We start from the raw sequence: 18433 nt of genomic DNA, 5'->3' as shown, positions 1-18433 counted from the left end.
GCACTTTCTTATCTGTTCATTGGAGACTTACATGTCTTATTTTGAAAATTTTTCTGTTCTTCATTGCATTATTTGTTGAATTTCTTGAGCTTTCTCTATATTTTGAATGTAACTCCCTTATCAATAGCTTGCAAATATTTTCTCTTATTTCTCTTATTTCTTTGGCATGCAGGAGCTTTTGAGTTTGAATGATATAATACCATTTGCCTGCGTTTGCATACATATATGTATATAAAGCTCTTGTTTAGACCATTGTCTTGGAGGGTTTCTTATATTACCCTCTTGTAGTTTTATACTTTTAGGTCTTGCTTACATTTATGTCTTCAATCTATTTTCAGTAGATTTTTGTGAAAGGTGTAAAGTACAGATCTTATGTCAAACTTCTGCGTGTAGAGATCCAGTATTCCCAGCACCACTGGTAGAACAGACAGTTTTTCCATGGAGCATTTTAGCACCTTTGTTAAAATTGGTTGTGGATGCGTGCATTTGTTTCTGGGATTTCTATTCTGTCCCATGGCCTGTGGGTCTGTTTTTGTTTAGGGCCTTTTTTTTTTTTTTTTTTTTCCTTCTTTTCAGTTAGAAGGAGAGACAGAGACCTTCCCTTCACTGGTTCGCTCCCCAAATGACTACAGTGGCTGGAACTGGGCCAGTCTGAAGCCACAAGCCATGCATGAGCTTCTTCTGGATCTCCCATATGGGTGTAGGGATTTAAGCAGCTGGTACATTCATTGCTGTTTCCCAGGTCATCAACAGAGAATCAGAGCAGAGTGGAGCAGGTCTCCCATGTGGGATGCTGATGCTGCTACTGCAGGCAGGAGGGCTTAGGCTGCTAGTTTTTGTGCTGGCTCCCAGGGGTCAGTTTTTGTCTTGAACTCTGATATTGTGATACCTCTGCTTTTGTTTTTATTGTTTAAGATTGTTTTGACCATTTTGGTCTTTTGTATTTCCACATGAGTTTTAGAATTGTGGACCCGTTGATATTTTAATGGAGATTACGTTTAATCTCAGTATGTCCTCAGATTATACAGATATTTTGATAATATCACTTTTGATTTTTAGATGCAGGAGATCTTCCCATTTCTGTGTCTTCAGTTTCTTTTATTATTTCGTGAAAGTAGTTTAATGATTTTCTTTGTAGATGTGCTTGGTCAAAACTTATCCCAAGATATTTAATGTTTTTTTTTTTTGTAGCTGTTATGAATGGAATTCTTTGGTGTTCTTAGCTAGACCAGTGTTGGTATGTGAAAGTGCTACTGCTTTTGTATACTGATTTAGAATCTTGTGTCTTCTCAATTGTAGTCTCTTGGTGAAATCTTTTGGTTCCCCCGTGTGTGGAACCACACTATCCACAAGTGGGGATGATTTTTTTTGTCCCTGCTACTTCTGGCTAATGCTCCCAAAACCTTATTGCATAAAAGGGACAACAGTGGACATTCTTTTCTGCCTCCAGATATTAGTAGAAATGCTTTCAGCGTTTCCCCTTACACTGTGATCTTACCTGTGGGCTTGTCATATATAGCCTTTATTATACTTGGACATGTTTCTTCTATACCTAACTGAAGTCTTTTTGTGAATGAGTGTTGTTTTATTAAAGACTTTCTCTGTGTATATTGAGGTGGTCATACCGTTTTTACCCTCCATTCAGTTCATGTTGCATGTTTATGCATATGTTGAATCATCCTTGCATCCTTGTGATAAACCCCAGTTAACCAGGATATCTATTGAATCTTATATATTACTGGATTCAGCTTACTAATATTTTGTTGAGGATTTTTGTATCTGTTTATCGGTAATATTGGTTTAAGGTTTTCTTTTTTTGTCATGACATCTGCACTTGGGATTTAGGTAATGCTGACCTCATCAGGTGGATTTGGAAAGGTTACCTCCTTTCAGTTGTTTGTAATAGCTTGAGAAGAATTAGTGTTTCTTCTAGAATTCAGCAGTAAAGCCACTGATCCCAGGCTTTGCTTTTTGCAAGATTCTTCATTGCTGATCTGAAATTTCTGTTGTGGCACACTAGTTTATGGGTCTGGTGCTGGGCCCAAGTGGACATTTTTTTCGATTACTTGAGTAAGTGAGCATTTTGAATCAGTCTAAAGTGCTGATGTAAGATTTTCTCATATGTGGACCCAGAGCGGTAGCCTAGTGGCTGGAGTGTTCTCCTTGCAAGTGCCAGAATCCCATAAGGGTGCAGGTTGTCCTAGTGGTCCCACTTCCCTTCCAGCTCCCTGCTCGTGGCCTGGGGAAGCAATCGAAGACGGCCAAGGCCTTGGAACCCTGCACCCATGTGGGAAACCCAAAAGAGCTCCTGGCTCCTGACTTCAGATTGGCTCAGCTCTGGCCATTGCAGCCACTTAGGGAGTGAACCAGTGGATGGAAGAGCTTTCTCTCTGTCTCCTTCCTTCTATAAATCTGACTTTCCAATATAAATAAATAATAAGAAAATAATTTCTCAGGTGTTTCTTGTACGTGAATCTTAATGTGGCTTTTCAGTCCCACAGTAGATACAGCTACTTTTATGCGTGATAATTTTCCAACGGGTGGCAAGCCAAGCCGCTTCTTGAAACCTTAGGCATTCTGTCATGTATCCCCACTTGTAATGTCTTGACCAAGCATCTGTAGCTCAGGTGTCCCTGCACATTAACTTGTGGCAGAGGAAAGATTAATCCTTCAGGATGGCTAAACTTGCAGATAAGGTCTGTTCTCAGTGTGAGAAAAGTCAGTGCGAACTGTGTTCCTGCTTCCAGACTGAGACACCGCACCAGGGAAGGAATTGGACAAGTAAAAATGCCGCCAAGTGTCCTGCCATGAGTTTGACTTGATTCAGCATTCACTTGATTTGTTATAGACATTTAGGGACCTGCCTCGTGGTGGAATAGGTCAAACTGCCTGCCATCTGCAGTATTGGTGACCCGTATGGGAGTTGAGCTGCTCCACTTTTTTTTTTTTAATAATCTTACTTAGTTGATTAGGGTACACAGGGTCAAGGGCTGCAGGAAAGTGGGTAATACTGTTTTCACACTAATGTCATAATTTTTAACCTATATCTGGGGTCAGGGGAGAAACAGAGGGAAAAGCCCCACCCAGCCTCCCACCCATCCCAGGTCCCGTGAGGCATGTTCCGAGGGTCCTGCTCAAGCAGTTTTGATAGTTCAACAGTTCTGAATTGCTGCCAGTCTCACCATTCCAAGCACAATGAAACCTATTCAGAATCCACTGGTTGACATAATCTCTTCATGATTGGGGTTCTGAGATCAGCAGTTCAGTTGGAGGGATCTCCAAAGAAACTTCATCTGAGATGATCCCAGACCTGATTCTTGTGTGAGTTTGTCAGTACAGGGTCTGGCACAGTCCATTGCCCCAATCAGTTTATGCACATGCTGGTCATTGCAATTGCTGGGTCAGTTCTGTTTCTCGCCTGTCTTCCACACAAACCAATGGGTGTTGCAGTCCAGCCTGATCCTGCCCACTTCATACTCAGCCTTCACGCAAACCAGTGGGAGCTGCAGCCTAGTTGGGGCAATTCCCCATAACCCCCACCAGGCCTGCCCCCTACCCTGGTTCCCATTAATGTATGTACTGCAGGCTTGTTGAGTCTGTCTCACATCCCATTTAGCTCTCATACATGTCAATGGGCATTGAAGCCTAGTTCAACCCAACCAACCCTACTATCTAGCCCACACACATACTGGTGGGTGCCTTTCTGTCTAGCCACCCCTACTCCTGTCCTGGTTTTCCTGCTCTCCAGTGGGAGTGGTAACCCAAGAGGGAGGTGCCCACTACCTCCCTACTGGGCCACTCCCACTCCCGGATTATGCATTCTCCAGATGGTTCTGGAGTTTAACTTGACATATTTGGCCCCTAGTGCCAGCCTCTACCATCTGATTCTGCGACAAATCCCAACCAACCCTCACTTACTGTAATTTTGGCTTGCACCAGTCAGAACAACCAGCCCAACCTGGCCCTTCCCTGATCTAGCTCACATGAGGCCCACAGGTGTTATAGCTCTGCCTGGTCTGGTCTGCCCCATCCCAACTCATGCTCTCCAGTGGGAGTAGTTGTCCAGCAGGGGAGCCCACATTCCCCTTGCTGGCTTTGCCCCCTCCCACCCTGATTCTCACATGTGCTGTTTGGGCACTGCGACCACATCTGGTACAGCTCACCCCACCTTAGCATTCCATAATGTACATTGGTTTGTGTCTCGACCGTACCTGGCCCGACCCACGCTCTGTTCTGAAGCTCGGATTTGCCAGCGGTTGATGTAAATGGGTTCAGCCTGGTCTGCCCCCCACCTATGCTATATTTATGCCAGTGGATATCTTTCTCTGGCCTTGTCTGGGTTGCTCCCTCTTGTGATTCTTACACTCACCTGTGGGGACTGTATTCCATCAGAGGAGTTTCCCAAGCTCCTCCATCAGAACCTCTCCCTATGCCAGATCTTGCGTGTACTGGTGGTTCCATGAGCCAGCCCTCATTGCTGGCCTTCAATCCGTTCCAGTTCTTACTGTTGGATGTTTTAGCCCAGAAGGCTTGTCCATGCCCAGACACTGCTCACACATGGCTCAGTAGGGGCAGAGACCCAGCCTAGTCTGTCCTGCATCTACCCAGGTTCTCCAGAGCACCAGATGGTGCTGGTGTCTAGCCTGGCTTGGTGCACCCAGCCCCAGTCCACACTTGTGCCAAGGGAGATTGCAGCCATATCTAGACCAGAACGCAGCCCCCACTCTAGCCCCCACACTCTCCCATGGAAACCCCAACCCAGCAAGGGTGTATTCTCAAAGCTCCCCAACCAAGTCTATTCCCAGCCCTAGATTACACACATGCCAGTGGTTGCTCTGACCCAGTTGGCTTAGCCCCTCACCTGTCTCAGCCACTGCCCTCGATGCTGTGGCCTAGTTTTCCTGGTTTATGCAGACTAGTCAGTGTACAAGCCTAGTTCGGCATGACATGTGCTCCATCCTGATTTCTATTCTTTCTTGTGAGTTGAGGTTTGCTTGGCCCTGCCCGGTCTACCCCTTCCAGTTGCAGCTAGGCCCACCCCACATCCTATTTTAGGATGCACATTTGGGTGCTGCTGCCTTGACCTGCCTAGACTGCATTACCCATAAGTGATGGCAGGTGCCATGGTCACACCTAGCTCAGCCCATCACCACCCCAGCTCACGAACTAACCTGTGGGACTTGTATTTCCATGGGGTTGGGCCCACACTTTCCTCACAGAGTCTACCCCTGGACCTAGTTCTCTCACATGCTGGTTAGTGTCTTGACCCTGCCAAGTGTGACCAGTCCACTATTCCACCACCCAGTCAGGTACTGGTACCTAGCCCTGCCAGACAGGCCCCCATCCATAGCTTTGGTGTGGACTGGTGTGTGGCAGTCAGTGATGCTCTATGCTAACAGCCCATCTCAGGATTCCTAATTTGGCTGGTGAATCAGTCTGACCCAAATAGATCTTATGGACACTCCCCTCCAAACCATCAGATCTCAGTCCCATGCTTGCTCGAAAATTTCATGACCCCATTACTGGGAATCACCCAGAATGCATCTCTCACCTACGCTAAAACTGGCCTTATTCATGTGTGTCCCTAGGCAGCAATTACATATTCTAAAAACCCCAGAGTTCGCCACTGGGTGGCCAGCAGACAGAGCCTGGCACCATTTGGTGCACTAGTGCCCAAAGCCTAGGACTCAGTCACTGCCTTTCAGCAGTGGTTTTGGCCTGAGTCCCCAGCATTGGGTCCAGCCTGGCTGGGGCACCCCCCACAGCTGCCACACTGCAGGGAGCTGCTTTTGCCCCAACTCCAGGGCCTGAACCCCTCCCAAACTCCTCCTCCCGCAAAATGTCAGCAGCAGGGCAGTTGCTCGACTTTTGGTCCAGCCTACTGCTGATGGCCTGGGGCAAGTAGCAGAAGATGGCTCAAGTGTTCTGGCCCTGAGCCCAGACTTGAAAGACAGTGATGAAGTTTACAGTCAACCTGGCAGTGGCAGCCATCTGGGAAGTGAACCATCTGTCTAACCCCCACCCCTTATTTTTTTTTGTAACAAAATATATGTTTGTTAAATGCTTATATTTTACTCTGTAAAACAGCTTCTAATCTGCTTTTTTTCTCTTTTATTGTTAATAACATTGTATTATGTGATACAGTTTTATAGGCACTGGGGATTCCCCCATGGTGGATTCCTCCACCTTGCTGCGTAACCACAGTTCAAGTTCAGTTGAGATTCCTTCATTGCAAGCATATACCTAGCATAGAGTCCAGCATCTTATTGTCCAGATAAGTTCAGCAGCTTCTTGGGGAGACCTTCTCTGGTCTGAAGGTAGAGCTAACAGAGTAAAGTCCCAGTCAGTTAAAAGCCCCAACAAAACATCAGCAACAATATACAATGTTATGGAATTAATTGACATAGTATTGAGTAAACAATATGTTAAAAATAATGCAAGTTCAATTTTTCAAAACACATGGGTTGAGACAGTATCAATGACAGGTTCAAAAACAAACAAACAAACAAAAATTACAGGTTAAATTAAGGCAAACGTGGTATCTAACCTTTTGGGATTCGCTCATTTCCCTTAGCATTATAGTTTCCAGTTGGGCCCATTTAGCCACAAAGAACTGCATTTTGTTTTTTTTAATAGCTGAGTAGTATTCCATGGAATAGATGAACCAAAGCTTTCTTATCCAATCTTCTGCTGATGGGCATTTCAGTTGCTTCCATGTTTTGGCAATTACTGATTGTGCTGCTATGAACATAGGGGTGCATGTTGGTTTGTCGTGAAACAGGTGTTTTGGATATATTCCTAGGAGTGCTATTGCTGGATCATATGGTATGCAGATTTTGAGTTGTTTGAGTGTTCTCCAGACTGATTTCCATAAAGGCTGTACCAACCTGCAGCCCCACCAGCAGTGGAGTAGGGTTCCCTTTTCCCCGCATCCTCGCCAACAAATGTCGTTGGTGTTCTTGTTTATGTGGGCCAATCTTACTGGTGTTAGGTGGTACCTCATCAATGTCTTAATTTGGATTTCCCTTATTGCCAGGGAACTGGGGCATTTTTCAATATATTTGTTTGCCATTTGGGCTTGTCCCTTTGTGAATTGTTTGCCCATTTCTCGTGCCCATTTCTTGAGTGGCTTGTTTGTGTTGGTGTTTTGGTTGTTTTGAAGTTCTTTGTATATCCTAGAGATTAGCCCTCTATTCCCCAAACAGTGCGCAAAGATCTTCTCCCACTCTGTGGGTTGCTTTTTTACTTTGCTGATTGTTTCCCTTGCTGTGCAGAAGCTTCTTAGTTTGATGAGGTCCCATTTGTTTATTCTGTTCTTAACTGCTATTGCTTTTGGTGTCCATCTTAGAAAGTCAGGACCTACTCCTAGGTCTTGCAGGGTATTTCCTACATTTTCTTCTAAGAGTTTGAAGGTTTCTGGATGTAGGTTTAGGTCTTTTATCCATGTAGATTGGATCTTAGTGTATGGTGAGAGATGCAGGTCTATCTTTTTGTTTCTGCAGGCTATCAGCCAGTTGTCCCAACAACATTTACTGAAGAGACCTTCCCATTTGCTTGGACTGTTGTTGGTCTTTTTGTCAAAGATTATTTGGCTGTATCTGTGTGGGTTCCCTTTTGGTGTTTCTATTCTGTTCCATTGATCTTTCTCTCTATTTTTGTGCCAGTACCAGGCTGTTTTGATAACCACTGCACCCCCCCTTATAACTTCATCTTCCAAATAAAAAAATTTTTTTTACAAAAAGTAGACCTTTGACAAAATTGCAGAATTCTTATAAGTCTATTTTCAGCCAGCTTTTTCCTGCAGTTGTGTGAGTTTTTAGAAACATACCATAACTTATCAAAATGACCATTTCTCCTCTAAATAAGTAACTTACTTTTAGATATGTTATGTGTATAATTGCCAAAAGGATTTTGGAATACATTTTTATTGTTGGAGCTTGACTCATAGGCTCTTTAGTGCTTGTAAAGTTATTTTGTGCATGTGTTGAAAGAGGGTAAGTAGAACTGACTTCATGTTGAAGAAATGAGAAAATGATTTGTGTGATGAATGAAATAAATGATTTACACACTATAATTTCCAATGCACATTTTTAAAGTTACCATAATATCATAGGCATTCAACAGATTTTTAGTAATGAGGCACAAGTAATCAAGTATGTCAATTTCCTAAGCAATTACTTTGGAATTTGTAATGAATTGATATCCAAGTTCTGGTTTAATGATGTATTTTTAAATCTCTTTTTTAAAAATTTGTTTGTTTTTATTTGAAAGGCATACTTCAGAGGGAAGGAAAGACAGATCTCCGAGAAAGATCTTCCATCTGCTGGTTCACTCCCCCAAAATAACCACAGATTGGAGCTGAGCCAATCCTAGGCCTGGAGCCAGGAACTGGGTCTCCCTTGTGGGTGCAGGGGCCCAAGAACTTGGGCCATCCTCCACTGTTTTCTCAGGTCATGTGCTGGGAGACGGAGCAGCTGGGATATGAACCAGCATCCATGTTGGATGCCTACGCTTAGGATGGAGGATTTGCCTGTTGAGCCACACAGCACTGGCCCCTAAAACCTTATTTTTTATTTATATAGTTTATATTTAGTAATGGGAATTTTTAAGTGTGTAAGTGGTTCCTTAGGAGAAATTAGTGCATATTTGTCTTTGTAAAGCCACAAATGACTACAGAGACACACACAGCTGCGATCTATCTTACTGTTGGATAGAATATGTAATGCTTCTTACCTCTATACTTCTATAATAGCTGTGTTTGACATAATAATCATATCCCTCTGAAAAATCATTTTCTCTAATTATGTGTAGATTGTAGTGAACTGTAGTTCATCTCTGTTCAATTGGATACCTCACTTCATCATGTTATGCGTTGTCTATCACTTAGTAGGGCTGCTCTTTTAGCTACTATTCCTAATTATATGCCTTATTTAATCCTGTTACCTTATTTAAGTTACCCAACTGGTGAAATTATCCTTTGAAATATCATTTAGTTATTTCAAAGTTTAATATAAATGCTTATGAAATACTGAAAAATAACTTTGGTGTCTTAAATGAAGGAAAAAGAAGCTGTGTGAAGAACTTGTAAGAAATACAGATGACTATCTAGCAAATTTGGTAATGGCTAAAAACCACATTGAGGAGAAGAAAAAAGATCTGGATGCAGCCATGAAGATTGCAGGAGAATTAAAATCAGCACCTTCTCTGAGGAGCTATTGCGATTTGAATCAGGTAATTTTAATAGCTTACAGGATGTACTTGGTGGTATTTCTTATGCTTTGCAGTCTAAAATCTAAAAATTAACAGTTAATTTATTTTTTAGGTTATTTTACCTGTATTAGCATAGTTTAGAGTTCGTAAGTGTTTTAAATTCTAAGAAAAACAGTCTGAATTAATTTAACCTTTTAATTATTTTTACCGCTTAGGGGAAATAGTCAAAAGGCTTTTATTGCACATGCTCTAAGAACTAGTAGAATGATTAAGGTGGAAGTTGAGGTTTTAAGGAAACTGAATAATAGAAAATGAGGAAAAATAATAGTAACGGGGGTGGCATTTGGGATTAAGATGCGTCTTGAATACCTACATGTCATATCACAGGCCTGGTTCTACTTCCATTCTGTCTTCCTGCTAATGTGTCTCTGAAAACAGCAGAAGATGGCCCATGTAGATGCTTGGGCCTTTCTCGCCTACATAGGAAACTTGGATGCAGCTCCTGGCTTCGACCTGGCCCAGCCACAGCTACTGTGGCCATTTGGAGAGTGAATCAACAGATGGCAAGTTTCTGTCTCTGTCTTCCTGCCTTTTAAATAAATACATTTAAAGAGGCGAAAATAGATAAGTTTAGAATATGTGAAATCTACATGTAGAGTTTTTAGAATATGCATTTTCCACCAGATTTTTTTTTTAAAGATTTATTTTTATTTTTTTTTTATTGGAAAGGTGGATATACAGAGAGGACAGACAGAGAGGAAGATCTTCCATCCAATGATTCACTCCCCAAGTGAGCACAACGGCTCATACTACACCGATCCGAAGCCAGGCCAGGAGCCTCCTCCGGGTCTCCCACGCGGGTGTAGGGTCCCAAGGAAGCGGGGCTGCCGGGATAGAATCAGCGCCCATATGGGATCCCAGGCATGCAAGGCGAGGACCTTTAACCACTTGCGCCACCGCGCCGGGCCCATTTCCACCAGATTTTTAAAGGCCCTTCATATGCATAGGTTTCAAAAGTTTTGCTCTAAAATTCTCAATTATATATTTCACATTTTTTTTGAGCTCTTACAACAGTTTGAACTCTTATAGCTCCTTTTTGCTAATTTCTTCCTTATCTTCTAAGGGTATATATCCTGTTTTCATCTTTGAATCTTAAGCAGCATTTCATTTCCCATATCTAGCTGCTGTGAATGAAGTTACAGAATAGTAGTCCTAGCTCAGTGGCTTCCAGAACCTCTATAGAAGAGTTTGCTTCCACCCTACTTGGCCTGATCCTCTTCCAACTATAATTCTAAAAGCAGAAGTAGTCATTTTCTGTGTATTACACATGAAGCACTAGAAAGCCAAAAAATACAACAAAATTTGGTCTTCACCTTAGTTAGTCTAGTTGGGAAAACAATGAAAAAATGGGAAACATTTGAAGATAGGTGCACAAGTATAAATGAATCTGAGTTTTCTGTGATCCTGTAATTATCCCATTCACTAGTGTCTGTCTCCAAAAGAATCTCAATAATGGGGAAGATGTCATAAACACTTATTTGAATCCCTTCTTTTGAGTACCTGAAAATCTAACATTGACTGTGTTCATTAAAACCTTCAGGATGCAGTATCCTGAAATATTTCACAAGATTTGTGATAAATATGAATAACACACAAACAATAATTGTCTTTCAATTCTAGATTATTCGGACTTTGAAGTTAACGTTTGAGAGTGAATTGTCACAAGTTAGTTCTTTAAAATTAAGGAACTCTCCTAGGTAAGTAAGTCATAATCCAGAAGGCCAATAGGAAGTATAAAATATTGAAGTAGCAAATAATTATAGATTGGAGATTTGGGGCACAAACGTTTTCCAAGTTAGCAACCAAATTAAAATAAGTCTAATTTATAGTAATAATGTTTGATTGATTTTCATTTCAGAAAGTAATAAACTTAGAACACCGTATACTGTTGTTTTATTCTAGATTGAATATGAATTGCAGTGAGATTATCTGTACGTTGAGCAACATAGGAAAGATTGAATTTGAGAACTCAACGAAGTAAGTACTTACAAGGATGGTGATGTACCACTAGTATCTGACAGTACCTACATTGTCTGAGAAACAGCAATACTGATGATTAAACTATAGAGTCCAGAAGCTGAGAAATAGTGGAAAAAGTAGTTTCTCTAGTTGAATTATAGTACAATATATTTTAAAAATCTACAAGGAATCCGTGTTCAGTGATACATGTGTTAAGGTTGTTTTTGAGATTCACTGGGTCAGCAAGCATTGACTGCAGGTTATATTATATGTTAGATGCTAACACTTTATTGAGATACTTGTCAGAGAAATTACGCTAGCTAAAGGAAGACTGACACCTACACAATAGAATTCATCGTTGTTATGATGCTGTACAGAAGTAGTACAGGTCGAAGCGAAGGAATGATCAGTTCTTCCTGGGGTAATAAGGGACTTGAAAAGGGAGTTTTATTTCCTTTGCCCATGAAGTATGAATAGCAAATGGAAAGAAGGGCAAAATGGAGATAGGCATCTTAGAAAACTAATGTAGAAACAGTGAAATAGCAGGCCAAATTTAGAAAAGTATATATAATCTCATTCTGTAGAAGTATACCTCCAAGGATGCACAGAGACTAACTCCAGAAAACTCGTAAGTTGTGTAATGGTATGTGAATTTTAATTTTCTGAATGTATGTTTTCCACTAGCCATGAGCCATTTAAATAAGTATGGATTGTTTAAAGCTAAATAAAGTCTAAAAATCAGTTTCTTCGTTGCACAAGCTACATTTCAAGTGTGCAGGAATCACGTGCGTAATGGCTTTCTGTCAGTCTGTTTATGCAGTTTATAACAAAATAGCTGATACTACATCATTTGTAAGGAACAGAAATCTGTTTCCTCATAAGTTTGAAGTTTTCCGAGTACAAAAAGAATGTACCAGAACGTTTCATTTCTTGTGAGGGCTCCAGTCTCTGTTTCCAAGATGACATCATGAATTCTGAGCCCTCATGTTGACAGGAGGGATGGAAGGGCAGAAAGGCAAAAACACTGTTGTCACCGCTTGGTGGAAGAGCAAAACAGCAAGGGAAGAGCCTCATGTAGTCCCATAAGATGCTAATCCGTTCCTGAGGGCACCGCCCCCAGAAGCCCCACATGGAAAAGTTCCACTTGGATCCTGCAGTGAGCATTCAGACCATTACATCTCCCATAGTAAACAGTGCAGCACACTGCCACCATCAGTGAAGGAACCTCAGACCGTAAGCTCTGGATGGTAGAAAGTTGCTGGAATGGTTTAAGCATAAAGTAAAAATAATGAGACTGTATTTCTAAAAGAGAACTCCAGCATTTAGATTATTTGACAGGTGATGGTGGAGACTGGAGGCTCAATTAGTCTGTTGTTATCAATACACTCTACAAATGAGAAGGACCCAGACTTAAGTAGAAGCAGTGGACCAAGACTTAGAACAAATACAGATAAATACTCAGAGAAAAGTAATAAAACAGTAATGTTTGAGTTTGAAAGTGAAGAAGAGGAAAGCATCCAGCATGGTTTTGTCAGCAGAGTTGGTGGGTTCTGAAACTCCAAAGACTCGGACTACAGGAAGGAAAGTCAATTGGAAAGAGAACGTTCTAGACCTCTTTAGTTGTACCATGGTGCTTCAAAAAGTTCATGTAAAATGGAAGTGAGAGTTTTGTAGGAACGATAACGGTGGATGGAAGATTCTCTTACTCCCTTCATTCTCTCTCCCTCCTTCCCTTCCTCCCTGCCTCCCTGCCTCTCCCTCTCTCTTCCTCCCTCTCTCCATTCTGTGTGTATATGTGTATGTAAAAAGTGGTACATGTGTGCTGAAATTTAACAAGAGATCGTGGGCTTAATCTTGGTTTAAGAGTAGTTATAATACAAATTTTGTAGAAACTGCCCCCCATCAGTGTGAGTTCATTCACTTGTAGATGGTTTGTCTGTAGGATTAATGGTACTTCCAGTGAATATCATGTAAGTTATGCTAGGGTTGAGCTGATCTGGCCCATAGCCTTTTATCCCCCATGATACAGTTTCATGAGTATAGGGGTGCCTCCCTCCCTCTTTTCCCTGTTTTTCCCTCTAGCTATTTTATCCCCACTTCAAGTCCCTAAGTAATAGTTGAAAGTTTTAACTTTCTGTTACTGAAGTGTATTGTAGCATTTTAGGTATAGGGAAAGGTTAAAAAAATGATTATCACATTGGAGAGGTGTATTTAAATGTTTCATTGGGAGTCCTACTTTTATTCAGAAGGAGAGATGCATACTACAATGTGTATTTACTTCGCAGTATGCTAATCTCCACTATACAGTTACACTTGTCTCTTGAAGGCTGTATCTGATAATATTTCTCTGCGTGATGGTCTTAGCTGTATATTGAATGTTATTCTGATTTCTGTATGCACGATGCGATTAGTTGGGGTAGGTTGGCAGCAGCCATTAGTAGGCGTGTGGTTTGGGTTGTTTACTGTTGATGTGCATTGGGTTGTTTCCATGTCTTCTCTGTTATGAATTGTGCTGCTGTAAATACAGGGTTTCAGGTTGCTTTCTGATACGCAGATTTCATTTCATTGGGATATGTTCCAAGAAATGGGTTAGCTAGGTTGTGTGGTAAATAATGCTTAGCACTTTCCATATTGATCCAGTAGTGGCTGCACTAATCTGTACTCCCACCAACAGTGGAGTATCCCCCCATCCTTGCCAGCAGTTGTTGTTGTTGGTTTCTGTATGTATCCATTCTCACAGCAGTTAGGTGCAGCCCAGTGTGGTTTTTACTTGCATTTCTGTAGTAGCTAGGGAACCTGAGCACTTTTTCATGTGTCTATTGGGTGTTTGAGTTTGTCCTTTTAAAAAATGTCTGCTCATGTTCTTACCTATTTTTTAGCAGGCCTTTTTTTCTTGTATGAATTTTATTTTTGATAATTTTTACATACTTGATTCAGGAGCAACGGGTCAGGGGCTAGAATAAAGTGGGTGAGATCATTGTTTTCACATTCTCTTCTTGCTGTATCTGGGGGGGAGGGGAGAAGCCACACCTGGCCTCCCAACCATCCCAGGGTCCCCAGTGTGGAGCATGCTCTGAGGGGTCCTGCTCAGGTGGTTTTGATAGTTCAGCAGTTCTATGCTGTTGCCAGTCTTGCCACTCTAATCACAATAAAACTTATCTGAGTTCTACAGTCCACTTTAGAGTCTCCATTTGCCCAGGTATTCACTGCCAACACTTGGCTGGGATAGTTGATCGATTTGTTCTGTCCTCCATCCTCTGTTATGGTACCAGGTGTCCTCTGCAGGCTGCAATATCCTCCATGTGCACCTGGATATGCTGTCCACTGCTCCATCTAAACCACTGAGGAGGCCCAGCTCTGACACATGCGCTCCACGGTCAGACCATGAAACCTGCAGTTTTCTCCATGGTTGGAGCTTTGAATCCAGCAGTTCAGTTGGGGGGTTTCCCAAAACAACTTTATCTGAGGTGATCCTGGACCTCATTCTTGTGTGTGCATACCAATACAGGGTCCGGCACAGTCTTAACGGAGCTTTTTGCTCTTGCTGTTTTTAAGTTTCTGAAGCTCTTTATAGATCCCTATCTGTTACATAGTGTGTAATGAATTTTTCCCATTCCACTGATTGTCTCTTCACATTGTTGTGTTTCCTTTGCTATGCAAAAGCATCTTGGTTTGATATAGTCCTAATGGTTTATTTCAACTTTAACTGCTTGTGCTTTTGGTGTCTTTTCTAAAAAGATTTTGGCTACACATATATCTTGTAGCATGTTCCTTCTGTTTCCTGATGGTTTCTGGTGCAGATTTAGGTCCTTGATCTGTTTAGAGGTGATGTTTGTATATCCTGAAAGATGGGGGTTTTGTTTCTCACCTCTGCAAGTGGATATTTAACTATCCCAACATCATTTTTTGGAGAGACCAGGCTTTCTTTGGTTATTTTCAGTCCTCTTGTCGAAGATTGGTTAATTGTACATCTGTGAGCTCACTTCTGAGGTTTCTGTTCTGTTCCACTGATCTTCTCTGTTTTTGTACCAGTACCAAACGGTTGGTTACCACTGCCCTGTAATACATGTTGAAATCTGGTATTGTGATTCCACCAGCTTTATTTTATCATTTAAAATAGCTTTTAGCTATTTATCATCTCCTGTGTTCCGTAAGAATTTTTGCTTTGTCTTTTCCAGCTCTGAGAATGTTAGGATTTTAAGCTCAGAAACATGCACAAACATACTCTAAGGTAAACTCAGAAAAAGTGAATTCACAAAACTGATCTCAAAGTGTGTCAGTTTAAGAGACAAAGGCAGTTGCCAGCAAGGCCTGGAGAATTTTGTTAGCAGCTTCAAGAGAATGAATGAGAAGCCAAATTATCAGTAGTTGCTTTGTTTGCAGTCTTGCTTGGAATAAAGGGAATAAAAATGATCAAATATCTTAACAGTATTAAGCTAAGACAGCCTAGTGTGTTCCTATCCACCAGAGAGGAAACCTTCAGAGGAACTGAGATAGCACGGCTGCGACCCAAGTCTCCTTCCCTCCAGTGACATCTGCAGCATGCTTGCCTTGCTGACTTGATTATTTTTGCTTATTTAATCAATAGTATTAAATATTTTCATAATTTAACTATAGTCACCATCCAATTGTTTGAAGGTTTATTTTATTTTTATTTGAAAGAGTTACAGACAGGAGAGACAATTATTTTCCATCTGAAAGTTCATTTCCCAAATGGTTGTAAGAGCCAAAGCTGGACTGGCCTGAAGCTGGGAGCCAGCAGCGTCTTCAGGTCTATCACCTGAGTGCAGGGTCTCAAGACCCTGGGCCAGCCTCTTCTCCTTCCCAGGCAGTTAGCAGACAGCTGACTCAGAAGTAGGACATCCAGGAGTCAAGCCAGTGCCCGTGTTGGATGCCTGCGCTGTAAGCGGGGAGTCCGCCCCAGCCCCCTCCAAGGACTTGGTGACCACTGTTTGCACTCGTCTTTCAGAAGGTGCTTGAAGTTTTGTTCAAAGTATGTTAATTATGCTCCTGCATACTCAGATTTGGAAAATACCGATAAAGATGTGTCGCTGCTATATTTGTTGATTTTGTTTCTAAAATAGCTTCTTAAACGATCCTAGATTGGGGCAGGCATTGTGGTAGAATGAGTAAGCCACTGGGGGCAGATATACAGAGAGGAGGACAAATAGAGAGGAAGATATTCCATCCGCTGATTCACTCCCCTCCCCAAGAAGCCGTAACGGCCGGGGCTGCTCAGATCTGAAGCCAGGAACCTGGAGCCTCTTTGGGGGTCTCACATGGGTGAAGGTCCCAAGGTTTTTGGCCATCCTCAACTGCTTTCCCATCAGGGAGCTAGATGGGAAGCGGGACTGCCAGGATTAGAACCAGCGCTCATATGGGATCCTGGTACATGCAAGGCATGGACTTTAACCACTAGGCTACCGTGCTGGGCCCCAAAATATAAGTTTTTTGAGACATTTCTCATTTCTTTATAAAGCTTCTATGTTTGTAGATTTGACAGCCTGAACTTTTATGGCTGGGTAAATTTAGAAATGTACAGAGTAGAGCAAATATACATAATTAGCTATGGACTAGTGGTTATTAGATAATCATACTGAGGAAAATCAGGTTAATGGTCATTACTATCCTTGGTTTTTTTCTGGTATTAAAAGAGGAAATAATATTTAATGTTTTAAATTTTTATTTTCATTTTTGTTTGAAAAGCAGAAATCCTGTCTCTGGAAGTTTACTCCCCAGATACCCACAATAGCCAGGGATGGACCAAACCAAAGCCAAGAGTCTGGAACTCCATCCAGGTCTTCCCGTATGCATGGTAGAAACCCAAATACTTGAATCAGCCAATGCTGCCTTTCAGGGTACACATTAGCAAACAGCTGATTCAGAAGCAGAGGAGCCTGGGACGTGAACCAGGCCTGTCAGTATGGACTATGGACATGGCAAGGCGTGTTTTCACTGTTTCATCAAATGACTGCCTCTTGAGCCTGGTGCTGAAGCCTAGCGGCTAAAGTCCTCACCTTGCATGTGCCAAGATCCCATAGAGGCGCCGCTTAATGTCCCGGCAGTCACACTTCCCATCCAGCTCCCTGCTTGTGGCTTGGGAAGGCAGTCGATGATGGCCCAAAGCCTTGGGACCCTGAACCCCCCTATGGGAGACTCGGAAGAGGCTTCAGGCTCCTGGCTTCAGATCAGATCGGCTCTGGCTGTTGCAGCCACTTGAAGAGTGAATCGGCAGATGGAGGATCTTCCTCTCTGTCTCTTCTCCTCCCTGTATATCTGACTTTACAATAAAAAAATAAATAAATAAATCTTTAACAGAATATGGCTTTACTCTGTTCAACCCTGGTCTCATTGGCTAACTCCTGAGAAGGAGAAACGCACAATGATCAATCTTAAACCAGGAATGAAGCAGCCTGGCCTAGCCAAGGTCTGGCTACGAAAGATCCCAGCAGATGTCTCTGTGAATGATGAATGTTTAACATTTGATTGTGGTGACCATTGTGCAAATGTAAGGTTTTTAAAAAGTCAAATTTTATGATGTGTAAGTTATCCATTTAGTAAAACTGAAAACCACCTTTAGGACACCTAGACAACTTGACCGTTTGTATACTGTCATAGGGAAAGCAGTGGCTCGAAGGTGGCTTTGAAAACACTGTGAACTGATTCAAAGAGGCCAGTTTATACCTCTGTGTTTTTAAACAGACACCATCCCCAAGAAAATGAAACCGTGCAGAATGCTCAAAAGAAATACAATAAAAAGGAATTTTGTTGTCCTGATACGTACCTCTCACCTGAAAAGAAAAAGGCTGACATGACTCTCCTAAGCAGTGAAGCCCTGGAGACCAACAGCGTGCACTTAGACGTCAGGAACACGCAGCCGCACAGGGAGCTTGTCACAGCGACACCCCCTAAAACCATCGCTGTGCTGCCTCAAATGGGATCCAGTCCTGATGTGATCATTGAAGAATTTATTGAAGAAAACCTGGAAAGTGAGTGAAAATAAGAAAAAAACATGGCAGAGGGGGTAGTGTTGGAAATGCTAAATCTGTAACTAGAAGCAGTTGATACCTTTTTGTTCCATTTACTTGACAGAAACATTGCTACTAAAAATCTCTTCATTCTGGGATAAAAAACTATGAATTCAGCTCCTACGCACATTTTTTAAAACTTGAGACCGTTTTTAATTACTTCTTGATGATTGACT

The 18433-nt window shown here is 41.9% G+C and overlaps 1 protein-coding gene across 1 annotated transcript in view; it reads left to right on the top strand.

The window, feature by feature from the left end:
- The window catches only part of LOC121168061 (RING finger protein 17-like), a 105309-nt gene that overhangs the window by 25406 nt on the left and 61470 nt on the right, over positions 1-18433 (top strand). The window contains exons 7-10 of the mRNA XM_040997829.1: positions 9060-9231; positions 10891-10967; positions 11173-11247; positions 17932-18218. Of these exons, the coding sequence (XP_040853763.1) occupies positions 9060-9231; positions 10891-10967; positions 11173-11247; positions 17932-18218 (611 nt within the window). The remainder of the gene's footprint in view (positions 1-9059; positions 9232-10890; positions 10968-11172; positions 11248-17931; positions 18219-18433) is intronic.

The sequence above is a fragment of the Ochotona curzoniae genome, unplaced genomic scaffold (assembly GCF_017591425.1).
Source record: "Ochotona curzoniae isolate NIBS_2020 unplaced genomic scaffold, NIBS_Ocur_1.0 patch49, whole genome shotgun sequence".
Lineage (NCBI taxonomy): Eukaryota > Metazoa > Chordata > Mammalia > Lagomorpha > Ochotonidae > Ochotona > Ochotona curzoniae.
This window is presented reverse-complemented; position numbering and strand designations above follow the sequence as displayed.